The 20,000-nt window shown below is 39.9% G+C and overlaps 2 protein-coding genes and 1 long non-coding RNA gene across 3 annotated transcripts in view; 2 read left to right on the forward strand and 1 right to left on the reverse strand.

Moving 5' to 3' along the window:
* The window catches only part of crabp2a (cellular retinoic acid binding protein 2, a), a 6,429-nt gene extending 2,773 nt beyond the window's left edge, over nucleotides 1-3,656 (forward strand). The window contains exons 2-4 of the mRNA XM_031299367.2: nucleotides 836-1,014; nucleotides 1,601-1,717; nucleotides 2,904-3,656. Of these exons, the coding sequence (XP_031155227.1) occupies nucleotides 836-1,014; nucleotides 1,601-1,717; nucleotides 2,904-2,954 (347 nt within the window). The 3' untranslated portion in view covers nucleotides 2,955-3,656. The remainder of the gene's footprint in view (nucleotides 1-835; nucleotides 1,015-1,600; nucleotides 1,718-2,903) is intronic.
* A 1,015-nt stretch (nucleotides 3,657-4,671) lies between these two features.
* On the reverse strand, nucleotides 4,672-12,287 carry LOC116049796. The gene is made up of 3 exons (XR_004104900.2): nucleotides 12,035-12,287; nucleotides 11,885-11,939; nucleotides 4,672-4,845 (listed from the first exon to the last, which is right to left on the reverse strand). It is a non-coding gene; the product is annotated as an uncharacterized LOC116049796 (long non-coding RNA).
* A 5,849-nt stretch (nucleotides 12,288-18,136) lies between these two features.
* The window catches only part of itga10 (integrin, alpha 10), a 27,793-nt gene continuing 25,929 nt past the window's right edge, over nucleotides 18,137-20,000 (forward strand). The window contains exon 1 of the mRNA XM_031299363.2: nucleotides 18,137-19,028. Within this exon, the coding sequence (XP_031155223.1) occupies nucleotides 18,977-19,028 (52 nt within the window). The 5' untranslated portion in view covers nucleotides 18,137-18,976. The remainder of the gene's footprint in view (nucleotides 19,029-20,000) is intronic.

Consider the following 20,000-nt stretch of genomic DNA (forward strand, 5'->3'; position numbering starts at 1 on the left):
ACACAATGGCAATGCACAAAAAACCCGGTGTTATGTTTGCCGTAAGTGCATACAGTGTGCAGCCTGGACATCCTGCATGCATGCTGAATGACTGTGCATTTCAGAGTGTGTATATATTTATGCTTGGTGACAGGTGGGAATGTGTGAGAGGTGAGAAACCCAACTCCACGGCAGATACACGCTGGACGACGTACACACTTCCCCTCACACTTAGGCAGAGATCTTCACACACACAGACCACTGGCCCTCGTCTGTCTGACTCCCTCCCTCCCTCCCTTACTGGTCTGCTCCTGGTTCCCTCTCTTTTCATGCTGTATCATCAGTTTCACTGCAGCACACTATGGGAATACAAGCTCTCTCTCTGTGGTTGAAGAAAGCAGAATAATGCAGATTACATTGCAGACAGTACAAATAACCATATTAGTCTGTGTGTTTGAGTCTATGTGTGTGCAAGGATGATTAAGTCTGGGGGAATGCAGATGTGCTGGGCATTACCTCATTGTTTCCTCTGTCATCATTATTGGACAGAGCTGTGCAAAGCTAGGCTGCTCTTTTTACCCTGAGTGTGCATGAGAACACTGTGAACAAGCAGCAACTCCACACCACTCAAACACACACCAACACAAATCCTTTAAACCAACACTGTGTGACACAAAAAAGATCTGTCCTGTAGGTTTGAACTGCTTGCATGGGTATCCACAACAGTTTGTGAAAGCAAGTGTTTACATGTGTCTCTGTGTATCCTTTATATGAACCCCAAATCTCATTTTACCTATACTCTTTCTAGTTTTGTCATTATCTCCTTGTCTTATGTGTGTGTGTTTGTTTTTTTTAGGTGTGAATGTGATGCTGCGTATGATTGCGGTAAAGGCAGCCTCCAAGCCACTGGTGGAGATTACGCAGGATGGAGAAACGCTGTCCATTAAAACCTCAACCACAGTCCGCACCACACATATCACTTTCACTGTGGGGCAGGAGTTCAATGAGGCCACGGTGGACGGACGTCCCTGCACGGTACACACACACACACACACACACACACACACACACACACACACACACACACACACACACACACACACACACACACACACACAGAATGGGCGTTTGGGGAGGGAGCGGTCCCGATTACATTAATCTGTTTAATTTGGCTTTTCATCATATTTGGATTGATAGCATATCTTTACTCCTCCCTTAGTCTCTGAAGGCCTATGCTACACTATGCTCCCTCACTCTTTACGACCCCTTTTAACTCCCCGTCTTTCCTCTGTTCCCCTTTCTTGCCCTCCGTCCCTCCCTAATTCTCCCGTGGCTTTCCCCGTTTTCCCAAACATGGCCTCTGTTTGGCCATCTCCAAAGCAAACACATGCAACCTGCCAGCGCTTCGCTCTAGTAACGATGAGCACATCACAAGTTATCACCTCTCAGTGATGGCCCTGCTCCACCTTTGTTGTTTTCTTTCTCCATTGGCCACTCTCTCATTATGTCCCCTTCCCTCTGAATAGCGTCATATAAATCTGTGCATCCATTCATTTGTATATCCAACAGCTAACATGATGTGTCTAAAGGTTTTTCCCCTTCTCTCTTTCTCTGTCCTCAGAGTTTTCCACGTTGGGAATCTGATAGTAAGATCAGCTGTGAGCAGACTCTGCAGAAAGGAGAAGGGCCTAAGACGTCCTGGACCCGAGAGATTACCAATGACGGCAAACTGATCCTGGTAAAGCACACAAGCTATTCACTAATCAGAGTTTAGATTGAGAACCAACAAGGTTAACACTTTACTGTAGATTATAGAGCACCAGTTACAGTGTAATTATGTTGTACACTTGAGTTTTCAATACAATTCTTAACTGTATCTACCTTTAGTGTTGTGGACATGTTTTGGGTTTGAATCAGACTAGTTACACATCAACTTGACTTTGACAGAAACTTTTGTTGTTGCATTGTATGCCTTTTTAAGGCCACCATGTTTTTTTGTTCCTCCCTTTTACCGAAATCCTTGCATTGGTAGCTTCTGGTATTTATTTTATTAGTACCCTATTTGTACAACAAAATGACAGTCATTTCCAGGCTATAATCTGAACATACATAATTACATAATTATATAATTGGGCTCAGAGTACTATAACGCCAATCTAATTATTCTCCTGGCAGAAGATGAAAGAGCTTCTGTCAAGATTACAGTGCACATACAGGCATCAGCTTGATGTCATGTTACTGATGTGTTTATTGAAGGATGATAAAGAAACACTAAAACAGGTCTGGGTCAAATATGATTTGAGTTTTGGTTTACTGACAGCTAGCAAAACTATCTTCTGTGAATAATAAGGGGCCTGTCCACCAACAGAACTGTATTTATTAAGAAACCCCACCCAACTGGCTGGCAGGTTGACTAAAACTAATTTTAAAAGTATTTCAAATAATTATTTGACTCAATACCAGTAAACCAGTCCAACCGGAGATGGCAAACGCATCCTACACAGTCCTCTCTGGAGTAAATTGTTTTTTTCAGAAAGTGTATACAGAATAAGTATGGTATTTTCTGGGTGATGGTTGCTTGAGGGTTGGCAGGAAGTTCAAGTTTAAGACTCATGGCGTGCTCTTTAAAGCACCAAACATAACAGCTTTTTAGAAGCCAGCAGAAACTGTGTGAGTGTTGTGCACGGAGTTGCATTTTTGCATAAACAACTTTCCGTAAATAATGTTTGTTCCAAACAGTCTGGCACAGTGAGATTATTTTGGTTTTAAATGCTGGAGACATTAAAAATAGCTCCATTTGGAGGTTTACATCAACATCAACATTAATGGCATAATCAACATTAATGGCGTGTTCTACAAAAAAAATGTTAATGTGAATTCACATTGTTCTGTAGATTACCATCCACATTGTCCTCTCTTTTCAGACCATGGGAGCAGATGATGTGATATGCACCAGAGTCTACGAGCGACAATGAACAAGAGCACTTCTCACTTTTCGTCCTTCCAGCTCCCCGTGTCCTGCATCACCACTTGCATCTCTATTCCCCCTTTGTTATGGCAGCCTGTCTGTAGTTTTATTCTAGTTTCTCTTCATTATGTAATACATGTGGTAACTGTATCTAGTATGTCACATATCTACACGATGGTCTTAGCTCCTGAGTTATCCCCCCTGTCTCTCTAGCTCCATCAAACGTGACCAGCTGGGTTTTAAACATGAAAATGTATGTTGGATTTGTTGATTGACAGCTCATTTATTTGGCTTTGTGTGTGTGTGTGTGTGTGTGTGTGTGTGTGTGTGTGTGTGTGTGTGTGTGTGTGTGTGTGTGTGTGTGTGTGTGTGTGTGTGTGTGTGTGTGTTTGTGTGTGTGTTTGTGAGATGGAGAGAGAGTTTGTGTGACAGCAGAATAGGTGTTAGACTATATCTGTAGATGTGTAAACCAATCTTTGAGCTCTTCCAGTTTCAGGTCAGTTTTGATGTGCCCCTCCTCACTGTTCCTTTAGCCCTGCCCAACAATTGTAACCTTTTCTATCTTATGAGGACGTTTTATATTTATTACTACACTAGGAGTCTGATACAGTACTGCTAAAGTTTTTACTTTGCGTCTCTTTTATATGAAATGTGATCATAGGAAACAACACTTTCTATGGGAAACCAATAAAGCATGATACAAACTCAGGCTGACGTAGACTCCTGGACCTCCTGTACTGAAAACCATTACGGGCATAAAAGTATTTAACAGTGCACATGTTTTATGGTTTGTGAGTCTAGCTGCAGAATATGTGCACATTAGACGGCTCCATCTTATTTTAGGCTTTCTGTCAGCTGTCTGCAACTAGAATAACTTGTCTGTCCCCTCCTGCTCAGTCTCTCTCGCTCCCTCTCAGTTTTTTTTGTCTCCCCATCCCTCCCGTCAGTCTCTCTCTGTCAATCATCTCTCTGCCACATACCCTCGTTATTCCTCCCTCGCTATGCTAAGGCGGAACATTTTTCCATTTCACTTTTTTTCCTCTGTCTGCTCACTTTTTATCACACATTTATGTGGATCTGCTCATCCTGCAATTTTCCGTGGCATGTGAAGCGACATACAGAGAGCCAGCTTCTGGAATGCCACTATTGGACTCTGCTCTGTTTTATTTCCAATTCACTTGCCAATTTTTTAGGTTCATATTTCTCTGGAAAGTCTTTAAAGGCTGCTTGACTTAAAGGAATGGTTCAACATTTTGGGAAATACACTATTCGCTTTCTTTCCGAGACTTAGATGAGAAGATTGATACCACCATAATGTGTGAGAGTGGTATTAATCAGAAAGCGAAGAAGCGTTTCCCAGAATGTCGACCAATTCCTTTAAACATCCTTATTTATGGACCATATGTTGTAATGGTAACCAAGGAAGGTGATAAGACAAATAACAGTGACCAATCTCAATGGTCAGTGGGTGTGTCTACAATGGCAGGAAATGCCAATTGGATTACAGGTTACAGCTGATTGACAGCAGATGTGCTTAACAAGGAGTGGGCTGTTAAGGGACCTGGAAATGAAAAAGGGGCTGGGGAGAAAGATGGATGACACATACACACACAGACACGTACACACATCTCACGTACATACAGTCATACAAGTAAAAAACTAGATTCCTGAGAAAGGAATTTAGTGATGCTAAAACTTTTTACAAACCATCTCTTTACTTCTCTTCTTGCCCTGCAGCTGTGTGTAGTTACAGTGTGACCCCAATAAAGTCCCCTCCTCTGCCTCCTGCCCTAATAAAAGGGGTAAATAACTACCCCTCCCTCACTGTTTATTACCCCCTGGGGCAGTAAAAGGCAGCTGTCTGGCCTCCTTCAAAACGCCCAGCCTGCTCCGGACCCCTGTAAACACACACACACACACACACACACACACACAGTTGTGACTCACCCAAAAGTTGGACAGAGAAAGACGAAGCTCCACAAGAGGGTCTGAAAAAAAAGAACAAACTGAACACATCATCTCTGCCGCTGACATCCTGACCGCATCCATTTCACTGCAGGTTGTTGGCTTTGCAGAAAACGTAACAAGGAACAGAAGACAGTTTGGCAACATTGGGACATACATACCTAACTCCTACACTCCCTGTAAGTCAGGAAATTAACAGTGACACACTGTTGAAAGGACAAAAACATGCATGCACACCAACAAAATAAAAAATACCTGTGGGATGAATGAATACGCTTACACATAACTAATGCACTTCATCCATCAGAATTAAGTAGAAATCGAATACCCTTTTAACACGTCCAAATGTAACCATTGTAGCTGAAGAGAAACCAAACTTTGGTGCTATTGTGTGAGAGCAGGTTCGTTTAAGTGCCCTGGGGCCATGGCTGAGTCAGCTTGCAGTTTGATAAATGACTTTTGTTCAGGGAGGAGTGGAGTGTGTGCACTTGTCCGCATACTTGAGAGTATGTCACAAAAGGTAAGATGGGTGATTTGTGATCTGGTTGACGCAATTATTGCCACATGGGTCAAGGGTATTCTGGGTTAGATAGTAAAGAAGAGGGAAGGCTCGTAGAAAAATTTCCCGCAGGGGGCTGAGTGGGAGAGCATGCTGGGGTAAAAAACATAGCTTTGTGATAGTCTGCACACACGCACACAAATTCATAGAAAGGGCATACATGTGACAGTCTGATGACAGGTGAGTGTCATTAAACACCCTCACATACTGTACTGTCTCTTTCAAAGATATTGATTTACAGCCACACACACCTGCAAGCATGTACAAACTGATACACACTAACAGCCACACGCACCATGGTAAAGAGCACCAATCTCCTGTGGCAAACGCAATTAGACCACCCAGGAACCTTTGAGGCCTCTTGTAAAACATTGGTCAAGAATAGTACACATGAGAGCCACACACACACACACACACACACACACACACACACACACGTTTTTTAAATATCTTAACATTTCCTTCTTTCTCTGTCAAGATGCAGAGTTAATAAGCCACAGAAGAGGCATGAGAGAGTGGGGAAGGTATTCAGTAAAGGTCATAGGAAGACGTCTGGAAATCAAGACTATATGGTTGGCACCTTGGCCCACGAGCCACATAGGACACTCAAACCAACAACCTTTAAAAAACTATTCTCTTTAATGTGTGGGCAGAGAATCCTTCCATTAGGGAAAATAAAATCAAAGAGGAGTGGAATGGAATGGAGAGAAGTGGAGACGTTGAGTCAGAGACTAAAAGGAGAGGTGAGGTAATGGTGAAAGCTTCTTTTAACTTCCTAGTATGATTTTTTAAAAGATGATTAATTCACTTACACACAAATGGGCCAAAGCTTTATCTATGTACTATGTCCAGACATCTGCAGATCTACCGTCAGCTTAGTGGGGAATATCCCCGATGAGAATAATCATCCTGCTCCTCCGCTAAGTGTAGGACAATGGTCTCACAGTATACCAGAGGACGGCTGAATGAAGTCTTTGTAGAGATAAAGAATTTAATAATAAATCTGATTACAGACTCTGACGTGGCTGACCTCTGCAGAAACAGAGGGAGATGATGAAAAGATGGAAGATACTATTTGAAGACAGAATAAGAAAAAGGAGACAGTATGGGGGGAGTTAAAGAGGGAAAATAATTCTCTTATACAAGGAATTAGTCAATTGCATTGTTTTTTATTAGCTACAAACACTATACTTGGCAAAAAGTATAGCTCAAACACTGCAAAGCATAGAAAGCAGATGGAGTGCACTTTCAAACCCAGTTGGGTACAATCTGTTGCAATCCAACTGTTGTGCCATAAATTCTGTCTTTACAACTTTTATTTTTTGTTGACATTGTCAAAAATGTTTAAATTCAGTAATATGTTCATTACTGAGGTCAAAATTAAAGATGCTTTTGTACTGGACTACTTTACACTGAGGTGTATACAATTTGTATGCTCCTATTTTCTTACATGAGGGGTCAAAATATTAGAAACACCTCTGAATATGATTTATTAGAACACCACAACTAAGTATGACCTCAATGCTAAAACACAGTTCAAATAACGCCTCTATGAAAGTGTCAGAACAGTTGTACTGGATTGCATTAGATTGTATAGGTGTACCTCATGAAGTGAACACTGACAGGCAAATTCACAAAAGGATTGCACGTTTTTTTGTGGCAGCTAAACCCGCACAAATAAGACACAAATAAACAGTGTAATTCTCAAAGCACCCTACGCTGCCAAAAACAGTCCAATTAACAAAGATCAGCACTAATAGCCACGCAATATTCACCGGCAGAGTACCTTCCCTTTATTGCTGCAACAGTAGCCTACACCCATACGTGACAAGTACTGATATTAATACTGCTGGTTATCATATAACCAGATATTTTTCATATGTGTGCTTGTAAATGTTTATCTTAAAATGCTAATGCAAATGTTAAATCACAAAAAAGTACACAAAGTAACAGCCTCCACTCTTCTGGTTTCAGGCTTTGTGCAACAGGGATAACAACCTCTTCCACACCAAACTCAGAAAACCATTTCTGCGTGGACCTCGCTTTGGGCATGGAGACATTGTCATACTGAAAGAGGAACTTCCCCAAACTTTCGTCCAAAACTTGGAAGTATCCTATATTGTTGTCTAAAATATAATATAATATCTGTTAACAGATGTGGGCAGATGTGTCCACATACTTTGGTCATTTGTGACACACTACTCTACTCTACTCTACTCTACTCTACTCTACTCGGCTCGACCGCGGTGCCCCGTCCTCCATTTTCCATTGCAGATTTAGTACGGCCTCATGTCTGAGGCGAGCGTGGCTGGTAGTTATAGCGACGCCGTAGGAAACTGCCGTGACCTAAAACGACACACACACAGAACGTCGAATGTGTGTTGTTTTTGACTCTCGGCATGTGACTGTTGCCACAGCCAGAAGAAAAATTTAGTTTCAAAAGAAGCTGGAGGCAGCAAAAAAAACACCGCTGGCAATGATGACGCAGTGATTAGTGACGATTCTCTCTGACCAATCAGTAGTCTGCAGGTTTTCACGTCACCTTTTGGTATCGCCTCAGCTCGCTTGGAACCTCGACGGAGGTGATACTAAAAAAAGTACCTGTTAGTCAGTACCAGGGACTTTTTTTTGTAATGGAAAACCAAAAAAGGCGAGTAGAGTCGAGACGAGTCGAGCAGGTACCATGTTATGGAAAAACACCATTAGTGTAGCATGTACACATGTAGCCAGCAACATAAGAATTAGATGAGAGTGAAGAGAGGCGCCCAGGAGGATCATCAAGCTTTACAGGATAATCAACTGTCAGAGCTCAATGACTAATTCCTTTTTTTATAGTGATCGCTCAATGTCAAAACACTCTCACACACCAACGCACAAAGGAACAAACATGCAAGCATATGCCCATTTCACTCACAACTTGTTTTGTTAAGGAAAATGTGTATCCTCCACAGCTACTGTGCTTTTGTTCCGGATCAACCAATTCAATTGGAGATGAGTGTATTCAATACGTTAAGCTTCAAGTGATCCCTGAGAGCCTCCAGGGAATCTAAGAGAAGGTTTAATGAGGTATAACATTACGAACTCTTCAAAGGAAAAATAATAGCTGGAGGTAGATCAGTGATACTTTTAAAGAGCCTGCATCTCTGCATACATGAGGTTCAGCTTATCACACTCTCTTTTTCCCCCCCTTTTTTTTTCTTCTCTCCCTTCCTCACTCGCTCACTCTCTTTCTTCTTTTGACCAGCTCCAGACAGCAGCCAGGCTAACACATACCGGAGACCAGCATGTCATAGCTGGACACAGTGTGGCTGGCCGAGGTGTGCTGTGGTGTCGTTTGATTGGTTGCAGAGAACTGATTTGGGAAACAGGGGTGGGAGGAAGCACACCTAGTATTAAAATAAAAAAAAAAATGAAAAAAAAAAACTACTGGCTGCTGCACATGCATGCAATCTCACACAAACACACTGAAACATGTGTGTGCATGAAAATCAATCAAAATCTGCGACCCACAAGTTGCTGTATGTGTGAGAGAGCAACGTTTTCTGAAATAGCAAAGCCGTGCACTCTTCGTGGGAAGAAGCATTGTACACTGACAGAACATCATTATTATAACTACAGGCGTAACATGTTCGTTGCGGCTGCTGCCAAACCAAGCAGGAATGACGTTGCAGGAGCACCTGCTGAGAGATAGAAAACAGGCTTGTCTGCTAAAACTACACTGTCTCTACCGTATAACTAATTCCACAAATCGCAGCTACAGTACTGTACTGCACGTCACTGATGATATAACACACATGTGCTGTGGTCTTCTACTGCCCTCCATCTATCCATCTACCCAGCCAAACTCTATGTCTGACACTGATTTACTGATCCTCCAACAAGCAAAATATCCCATGGACATGGCAGCTAATGTAGTACTATGCTCAGACATTCCTTTTGCTCCTCAGCCTAAAATGTGCATTTGCCTTAAAAGGGGAACTTGAGACACTGAGCATTAGACGTCAGTTCAATGTCCAATCTCTGCTGCAGTCTCTGATAGACCACACATGAAGTTTAGATTGTTTTTTGGTGCTGCATTTCTTTATTTTAGACCAGAAAATACATGACTGCACATCTTAATATAATATGCACAATCAGGAGTAATCATCAGCATCAGAGACCTAGTCTAAAACACTAAAGTCTAATTTGCTTTGCTTTTAAGGTCTGTGTAGAAAATCTAAAACACTCTTCAATCTATAATCAATGTCAAATTTCTTAGTGGACACAGAGAATAAAGTATGGCGTCCACCTGTCTTGAGTATTCACTCTATTGTGCAGTTTGTAAAAGCTGTAAAAGTGATGTACTCTGCGTTGATTCAAATTGTGATGTTACAGCAGTGTGACTCCTGCAAAGTTTGATTTTATGCCTGAAGTTAATTGGCTCCTGCATAGCTCCTGGTGGTGTGAAACAGTCTGTTTGTGTGTTTATTTTGGCTCTCACTCCAGTTCCTCTGTGTAGGAATCAGTGGTTGTGTACAGGAAGGTTTGGTTGAATGTGGGCAAGCGCGTCTGGCTTAACATACGGCTGCCAGTCAGCATTACTATGTTGCCAGTCAAATTACAGCAACAGCCACCTGCCAAAACAAATACTATTGTGGGTCACTGCAGACATAAAAAGCGTATGTGTTCGCTTAGCGATATATGAGATGAGAACCAAAACAACCAAGATCCAAGAGGAAGAATATGGGAAAAAAAGATAAAGACAAAGAAGAGGAAGGCAATAATGACAAGGACACTGATGGAGACCAATGTCAATTAGGCAGTAACTGTAAGAGCAATGATGGAGAGACCGAGGTCAATTATCTAATAATCATTATCTTTACCCCCACTGGATTCATAAATCAAAAGCTAATGAAGTTCTTCTCCTTTTCAGATGTATTATGAGTTTATGCACTCTCTGTCCTAGTCCAGGCAGAAATCCATCACCATATAAGTCTCGACTGGAAAAGCTGAGACAGCAAGAGACAGAAAAAGACACTCTCCATTACTACAAATGTGAAAGGAGGAATTCAGCATTATATCAATCAGCTGACCATCGTGACAATCAGTAGACAAATGGGCCTTGGAGGATCTTTTGCAATTTGCTATAAAAAGCAAAACCCACCAATTTCGACTGGCTGTTACAGTACTCAAGCACTTCATGCTGCTCAGACAGGCTTGGACATGTACAATAGTTGAAACAGAGCGGCACCAAGTGGTGACAAGTGAGAATTGTTTTGGCAGCGCAGCAGGCAGTAACTGCTGTTTTTGCAATTACACCACAACATCGAAAACGTCTCTGGTTGAACCATTCAACCCTTTTGAAGCAAAAACACAAAATCCTCCAAATCTCATAGGTTACAGTAAACCTTACCTTCAGATGATGGGCTACATAAACAGCATCAAATACATGAAATACCGCTAAATAACAATACAAACTAGTAAGACAAGATAAGAAAAGCTTTGTCACAAGTGACAGATGTCTTTGACAGGGCAGGCTCAAATGACATAAAATACATATAGAAACAATGCAAAAATGACAGAAGTATAGAAAAACACCAATGCAGACTACTATATAAATTGTCGATAACAATATGCATTTTCACAGGAATTGCTAGGCTATACCCTTTTAACATTGCAACAGCATGTTACTGTAAACAGTATCAGATTTCAGCAGCTTCCTTTTCTGAATTTTGTTTTAAATGAATTTTTAGCAAATATATCCACAAATGTTTTGCTGCTGTATCACCACTGTTGGAAAGGGGAAATGCTTTGTCCTGGCACTTTTAAACTTGATGACTATGACTTCAATACAGATCCAGCCTGAATGATATTCCCCTGTATTGAGTGAGTGGATTTCCCAATCAACAGACAGTACGAAATTGGGAAAGGACTTAGGACCTCAACCTCCAAATAAATGCAATTTTTGACTTGAGCAAATGATAACAAGTTTGTAAAATATCTCTGTGGTAGATATGGACCTGTGCAAATTAAGTACACTGTAGCCACTTACCAAAAGTCAAATTAGCATCAAATTAACTGGAATACAAAATGTTACAAATGAATGTGTGGATCAATTAAGAGGAATAACACAGCATGCATGTCTCAGAGGCCTCCGAAATGAATTGTTTTTACGTGAATCGATTCTGAAATGGAGATTCTCTGTTTCCCTCCAGTGTCTCAATATGTGACAGACATCTAAAATAAGTCAAACAAACTGGAACTTTGTTTTTAAAGACAGGAAACCCATTAATTTAAAATCTGACTAAAGGCTTTCATGTTAGTAATCTCAGCTATTCCCTGGTGTAGTGATTCTTGGTCACTAGGGGTCAGAAGAGACAAACTCACGTAGTTGAAGAAGATTTATCTAGCTGTCTAGTTAGAACGTTATTTACACATACAGCAGAAACACGGTTACAGGATCAATGCCGAGATCTTCTTTATGGCCACCTGGGGAATATTCCCATATGTTATAGTCCTCGTTTGGTCTGCCACGTCTTAAGAAAAATATCATAATTGTACCACTTTGTTCACCTGTCACTCACCTCGCGGCTGGGAAAGTAGCGTACAGTCAGCTAGCCAACCGTTGACTCGCAGATGGCTACTACCGGAAACCGAACATTTCAGTCATTTTGGTTTTTATTTAATTCCTTGCGGGAAAAATGTTGTAAATGTGAGCTCACTGAACGGAGGATAATCTTATTGGTGCATTATCAGGTGGGGAAAAAAATCGACAGCAGGTGGGTTTAAAGTAACAAAAACATGACTTAGTCTGATGGAAAGGAGATAATTTGCATTAAAAGTTGAAAGAACCAACGTTAAATCAAAGATGGCGCTGCAGCGAGATGTACTTGGAATTTCTTCCTCGCTCACCGACTGGAGTGATGCTGAACGGTACTGCTGCCACTAATGGTAGGTGAAATGCTACTAGTGCTGGGTCATAGGCACATAGAGGATACATTTTTGTATTCAGTGTAAGTCACTGGTTCCCATTACATGGAAGGTATTGAAAAAATATGAACTTTTCATAAACATATATCTATAAAAAATAGGAGAAACACTAAAATCCCATATGAAGAGGTGTGTCCATTGTGATACATTTTTGTATTAAATTTGAGTCAATGGGACAAATTACATGAACGTTTTTGAGAACAAAACATGGATATTCCATAAAAAATATTAGTAGAAAATAGAAAAGCACTAACACGTCAGTGTAAGGCACACACTGTGTTGCAAGAATGGTTATTGATTCTCTGATATTGTGTTATTCCAGATCAGTGCTATACAAAGGCTACAGTGGTGAGCTTCCAGACCCATCATCTCTTGACACTAAAGCTGCCTATTTGCTGGGTTTAAACCAGACTCTGCTCCACTTATCTTCACCAGGGATATCTCACCTGATAAACCACTTGTGGAGTCCATCTTTGGGAAAGTACAGGCTGGCACCCTCTCGTATCAGCATCCACCTCCTACATCAGATGGTGTCATCACCCATGAGGATGCCTCCATATTCCCAAAAGTGCCACTAGAGGGCTACCAGTTCAAGCCAACAGACAGGACATACCGTATGTGCCAACAAACCAAGAACAGTTGCATCTGACAGCACTGTCTGTGACTTTGTCACAGTTGCACAAGATTGAAGAAGCAACAAGATGCAGAAGTGCAGCACCTGACTTGCATTCACTAAGGAAGGAGAGGGTGACGGCTTCAACTATTAAGGAGGTAAGCAACGTTAGAGGGCCAAGCACAGCAAAAAACCTGGCAGAGGGGATCATCCGAGGGACATGCCAACATGCCAAACAGCACTCATGAAGAGAGGATTGGATCTGGAGACGTGTGCATTGCAGGACTCACTGCAACTCAGAAAACCTGAACTTGAGAAAATGTGGACTAGTGATTCATCCTGATGCTCGGGCTGTACGCTCCAGGCTTGTGCAAAATTCAGAATTTCAGAATTGGCCTCCATTCAATTCATGAATTGGAATTTTAATTGAATTGACTCCACCCCACAGGAAGTTGAATTTGAATGACAGGAAGTTGAATTAAATTCATGGCAATTCAAAGAAATTCCACACAGTCACACAATAAAGAATGTGTTGAATCCCACATACATTCAGTGTTAGGAAGGTTACTTTGGAAATGTAATTGCTTACTGTTATGTTACCCATTATCAGTGTTGGGAGTAACGCGTTACAAAAGTAACGCAATTACAGTAATGTATTCCTTTTTGCTGTAACGCAGTAATATAACGCATTACTAATTAAATTTCGGTAATATTATACTCGTTACAGTCTCAGTAACGCGAGTTACAACGCATTTTAACGCAACATTTAGTGGTGCGTTTTTTTTAAGAATTCACCAACACCGCGACACATTTCTTCACAGGAAAAAAAAAAAGCCGTATTATTTTCCTGTCGCTGTATTCAATGGTTGAGATGACTGCAGAGACAGATACATTTGCGAGATGGATATTATTTTCAGGAGTTATTACACTGCGTTGAAGTGAGCTGTCCTGTTTCTGTTCCCGTGGTCAGAACCAGAGACGGTACGGACAGCATGTATGTCCCAACAGGTGACGGTACGTCAGCGGTTGACAGATATAAACATGTCGGGAATTAATGTTGAGGCTTGCTACACGTAAATATCATTGCATTTTATCAGCCGTGGAGAGTAACTCTGCCTGTAGTGGAATCGCTTCGAATGACGACCAAAAACGCTTGTCTTTTACTGTGACCATTTACTGTTCAATATGTTGCAGTTTTACAAACAAGAAAGTGAACAACTTGAGCCTGACGGACATGTTGCATCTCAGTAAGCTAGCAAGAGTAGGCTATACAACAGACAACTTCCGTGTAGCCTACTTCAAAATAAAAAGCACTTCCTGTGACGGTTCGCAGTAAAACTAAATTACTGTTAAATAAGGTTGTGTAGGCTACCTTTTCACAAATCAGCTGTAAATCAAGTACTGTAAATAATGTAAATAGTGAGTTTTAATCACACTATAATTGAACATTTCCTTTAGAGTGTTTTAAACTAAACAACATGAATTTCTTATTCAAGTGCTATAAACAAACATTTTACAACAATGTCATACTTTTAATTGAGTATTTTCATTTTCTCCTAATTGCCTATTATATGTTTTACTTATCTATTTTTTTATAGCTTTAGTTACTTTGCATATTTATATTAATTATACAAAATATGAATAATCTATGATGTATTAAAGTGGATTCACAAGCTAGCTGCCAAATCAAACTTCCCCTGTTATTTTGGTAAAAGTAACTCAAAAGTAATGCAAAAGTAGTGTAACGCATTACAATTCAGAGACAATAATATTGTAATATAACTAATTACTCTCAAATGACAGTAACTAATAATCTATAATGTATTGGAAGTAACTTTCCCAACACTGCCCATTATAAATTGGTTTAGATTACTTTATTTGGATTACTTTATCAATGCAAAGCAATTTCCTTTTAATTTGATTAGTAACTAATTGAATTACACATTTTACCTCAGTGATACAACTAAATACAATTACATTAATTTTGTAATTTAATAACATAATTTCATTACACGTAGTCACTCCTCAACCCTGCATACATTTTGTTGACAAGAATTGACAAGAATTGTTTTCTTGATATACAATAAGTAAAAAGTGTGCTTGCATGCTTTTAAACACATGATATCCAGTGTTGGGGGTAACTCCTAAGTAATGCCATAATATAATCACATTTGGCTGTAACTGAGTAATGTAACACATTAATGTTACTGTTACTGTTGTGTTGTGAGTTGAAGGTGTGTTTAAGCTCTTTATGAGCTATATGCCAGGCTCTTGCTGTGTTGTGCTACAGTAATGTAATGAGTAGAGTAATAAGTTACTATCCATAGAGAATAACAAGTAAGGTAATGCATTATGGTTGATGTTTTTTTAAAGTGAATAATGTGTATTACACGTTCTTGAGTAGTGACCCCAACACTGATATTAAATATCAGTAGCATAATACCATCAAGAGATGGTTTTCAAAATAAAAGACTGTCTGTCTGTTAACTTACTTGTAGATGCCTTTTAAAATTTGAAGTAGCCTTGATGGAGCCACAGACTGGAGCACTGCAGTGTTTGCATATGGCTTTGTGGTTTCCAGGTGTTCTTGTTGGAATTGATTCTTCAAAATTAACTAGTACAGATGACCTTTTAGGCCTGCTATTATTTTCCATGTCGCTGTTATTACAGATGTCAAATCTATAAACGTTTGTAATCTGAAGTTGTAAGGGACTTCTGAAACTTAAAAGTCCAGTGTTGACCATCAAATTGTGTAGAAAAGAAGCTTTCAAACAACTGTCCTCCTCAAATTGTTTGGCAACCATTTTAAATACTTGGTTAAAGTAAAGCATTCTGGGAAATGGAGTCATGTTTCATCATGTTCCACAAAATTACAATTGCAATAATTCAAACATCATTATTTAGTCACTAGAGCTTTTAACATTCATTGCTGGGGGAAAACATTTCCTGTTAATGTAATCTGTACAAGTAGTTCAGACTAATATAATTTATAGAATATGTAATGCAATCATATCTGGCATATATTGTAAAGCTTCATTGTTAAATACTTCACTTAAATTATGTATATGAATTTCTTTGAATTTTTATTGAATTGCAATTCTGCTTCCTTTAATTCAATTTTTAGGAATCATTCTCAATTAAATTCTGAATTGTGCACAAGTCTGGTATGCTCAGCGGAAGTTGTCAAGCAACCTGAGATTTCACCGGAAATACAAGACACTGCTGTGCATAGAGCGTATTGTCACAGTTGTAATACTAGTGGTGGAAAGCCATTAAGTACATTTACTCAAGTATTATACTCAAGTACAATTTTGAGGTACTTTTACTTTAGTATTTCCATTTTCTGCTACTTTATACTTATACTCCACTACACTGCAGAGTACAATATTGTACTTTTTACTCACTACACACACTACTTTGCAGATCCAGATTAATAATACAGTACCAATAATGGTGTATAATTTTGGATAAAGATTAGGGCATCTTTTAAAAAAGCAATGCACCTCATATAATCACATGCATTCGGCATAATTGTGCCACTGTGGACATGTGGAGGAGTAACTGTAGAGGCCTGGCAGTGGCGCCCAAGAGCTTTACAGGAATATTCAGGACAGATGGGTCCATGTATTACAGTAGGTGCAATTCATTATCCATGTGTAACATTATTCACATTGATATTATTTCAATATTTGATTTCTGTTTAATTCCCTATAGGTGTGTTCCAGGTAACACCTTACTGCACAGCACTTCATGCTCTTATACTTATTTACACATATTCGCATGTCCCAAACAGCTTCGGTCCTCATTGTTATTGATCTTTCAAGTGTCTGTGTTTTGATGATGAAGGCCATACAATTTGATTCACAACATTTTCATACTCATCAAACCAGTGTTTCTGTAGATGGGGGCATTATCATCCTTGAAGAGACACCCATCAGGATAGAAATGTTTCATCATAAGATACAGGTGATCAAAATAGAAGTACATTTTAGTTCAAACTGTTGTAAGAGTTTTTTTTCTGTAAAATCTGTCTTGTAGCCTACATCTGAAATAATTTGGCTAACCTGAATCTTGATAGCCTTGTCAGTATCAGGGCTCTAGTGTCTTCATCATTCCCTTAATCAGATTCATCAATCTTTTTCACAGCATACATTTTAACTTGTTATAGCAGGAAACGTACAGGTGGAACTAATAAGATTAACAATCCTTTCCAGCATTTAATCTGACACAATGCAGCATTTAATTATGTTATTAGTTGTGTTCGACATGCCAGTAAAATGCCCCCTACAACAGAGCCACTGTAGGGGTCAAACATTCAGACATGTACCATTCACCTTTATCTGAATTTGAATCATTTCAAATTACAAGGCTGATATAACGTTCTGGAATCCTTTATAAATGGTTAAGATGTCATTAATTTCTTCATTAATGATTAATAAATCAAATTAATAATTGACTAATGATATATTTGTAAGGCATTAAAAAGAACAACTTTTGGGTTGCCAGGTTGTGGAAAGTCCTCTTCCAGCGTGACACATGCTTTATCTTTTTAGCTATAGCTCCTCAAATTCATCAGGAACATCCCTCCCCAACCACTTATTTTCTGGAAAAGCGCATCTGATCTAGAATCAGACTTGATGGATTGTTGTAAAAAAAACAAACTTTATTGTATCCTATATTATCTATTAACAATATAACATTATACACATTTATAACTGCACGTGACTAACTAAACTAAAGCTTGTGGCTTAGTGAGAACTGAAACATGGTAACATTGGATTTCCACAACCTGGCAACCCAAAAGTTGATCTTATCAATAACTGATCGAAATGATGTATTAACCAATAATAAAGCCAACAATTATAGCATATAACACCGTTATAAAGGGTACTTTATTAGAAAGTGGTAGGCTACTTTGTTTTTGTTTTTAGTTATTTTCCACAAAGTTGGAGATCTTATGTGTGAATGGCAGCTCAAAGAAAGAAATAAGTAAGTCAGAGGTGAACTGAAATATTTGACAGAGAGAAATCGTCAGAGCATGTTTTAAAAAGAAAGAGAGGGAGAGAGAAATGTGGGTTTGAGGTTTGTCAATGTGAACCAGTTGCTCAGAGAGGACTCTGGTGGGAGGGAGGAGAGCTCTGAGGATAAATGCGCTCTTTCATTTCAAAGTGAAAGAAATCCGTTACTAGAGGCACATAGCCTATTGACATCGACAGAAACTCCCGGCAAACAACCGATTTGCTGTTAATGGGAGAAAATCAGCGGAGATAATCATGGATAACAAGTTATCTGATAAACCTCACCTCAAACTTTTGGCTTGATGAGCGAAGTTTCTGTCTACAGGAGAGCTTGATCTTCAAAGACGCGCACCGGAGTAAGGAGGGATAAAGCGCGGTGCTGGGAAGACTGTTTGGGAAGGTGTTACACATTAGTAATGGTTTAATCAGTCTGAACTGCGGCCTCTTGTTGGATGGGACAGGTGTAAGGTTTTCACGCCCAAAACATGGGTCACTGAGGTGTCAATTAAGGTGTTTTCTCTTTATCCTAAAGAGCTTTTCGTGCACTTATAATATAAGTTTCTCCTGTGGTGCCAAATATTCCTACAGGGACTTTAGGAAACGCAAAAATCACGGACAGGAATTCTCGTGTAGAGTAGGTTTCTTTTATTTTCATCTTTATTAAACAACTCGAGACCGCTTTTGTAAACGAGCCCGCACACGCACAGCAGACATGCCACTGCAGCACCGTTTGACCGGATTTTACGCATCTCTTGGGGAAAGAGAGAGCTGAAAAAGCGCGTGTGTGTTTATGTGTTGGTGGTGGACACCGATGCACTACATTTCCAACAGCTCAGGGGACACCACTTTGTAAACAGGGAACAAAAAGAGAAAAACAGAGACTTTGCTTTCATTCGATTTTATAAATGGAGCTGCGTAATTACCTGTTGTGCCTGGACTTCATCCTCCTTCTTAAAGGTAAGAACCACTTTAGAGTCATTTTTTAAAAGTCATAATTTGGTTTAGAAGTACCAAGTTTTAACACGAGTTGTTTTTTAAATAAGATAAAAGTAGGCTACTTAAGGATAACGGGAGTCTGAACGGGGGGCGGGGGGGGGGGGGTGTCACTGCTCTTAAAGCTAACTTGTGAACTTTGGAGAACTAAAGTCGACCTCTTGTCCATGATTGATGCCTCTTCACTTCCCAGTTGCTCTCCTGTCCTCCAGCACTGTCTCTCTAGGTGATATGGTCATTAACCTCAACTTTTGCACTTTAACAGACATGTGTGAATGATTGTGTCACACGTGCCTCCCTGAGTCCCAACGAGTTTTATTCTGTGTGACTGACCATGAAGACATTCCTAACGTGTGCAGGAGAGGAGAGAAGCAGGCATATTAAAACATATGGCCACACTGCATTTGTCAAACAGATCAAAAGTACAGGAAGTTGTGCATGAGTCCAACAAAGTAATGTTCAAAGTCTGATCCTTGTGTAAATCTATCATGTTATGTCAGTAGTGAGGAAGTATTTCATTCTTGCTGGAGGCCTCCAGCTACCAGAAGATGTTTGGAGCGATCACAGATATTTGCATGTATCCTCTGCCAAAAGGTTACTGGTTCATCTCCTCTTACAGCTGACACCTTCTGACCCTGGCAGCTGTGTAACTTGACCACACCCGCCATATCAGCAATCTCCATAACTTAGACTTGATGTCTAAAGTTCCCCTAATAAGGCATCTATGCCATGTGTGTTTTCTCCATGGAGCATGAACATCAGCTCCTTTCATGTACTCATGTCTGTTGTGGCAGAGCAGCCTCACACACCTCATTGAACCATTCCTGCTCACCAGCAAGAAAAAGACCATTGTTGTCTACCAAGTGTTTATGCAGCTGATAAGCAGAGGTTTAACTGCATGGTTTAATCATAGCATGCAGCCGTGATGCAAAATGA

Source organism: Sander lucioperca, chromosome 10 (assembly GCF_008315115.2).
Source record: "Sander lucioperca isolate FBNREF2018 chromosome 10, SLUC_FBN_1.2, whole genome shotgun sequence".
NCBI lineage: Eukaryota > Metazoa > Chordata > Actinopteri > Perciformes > Percidae > Sander > Sander lucioperca.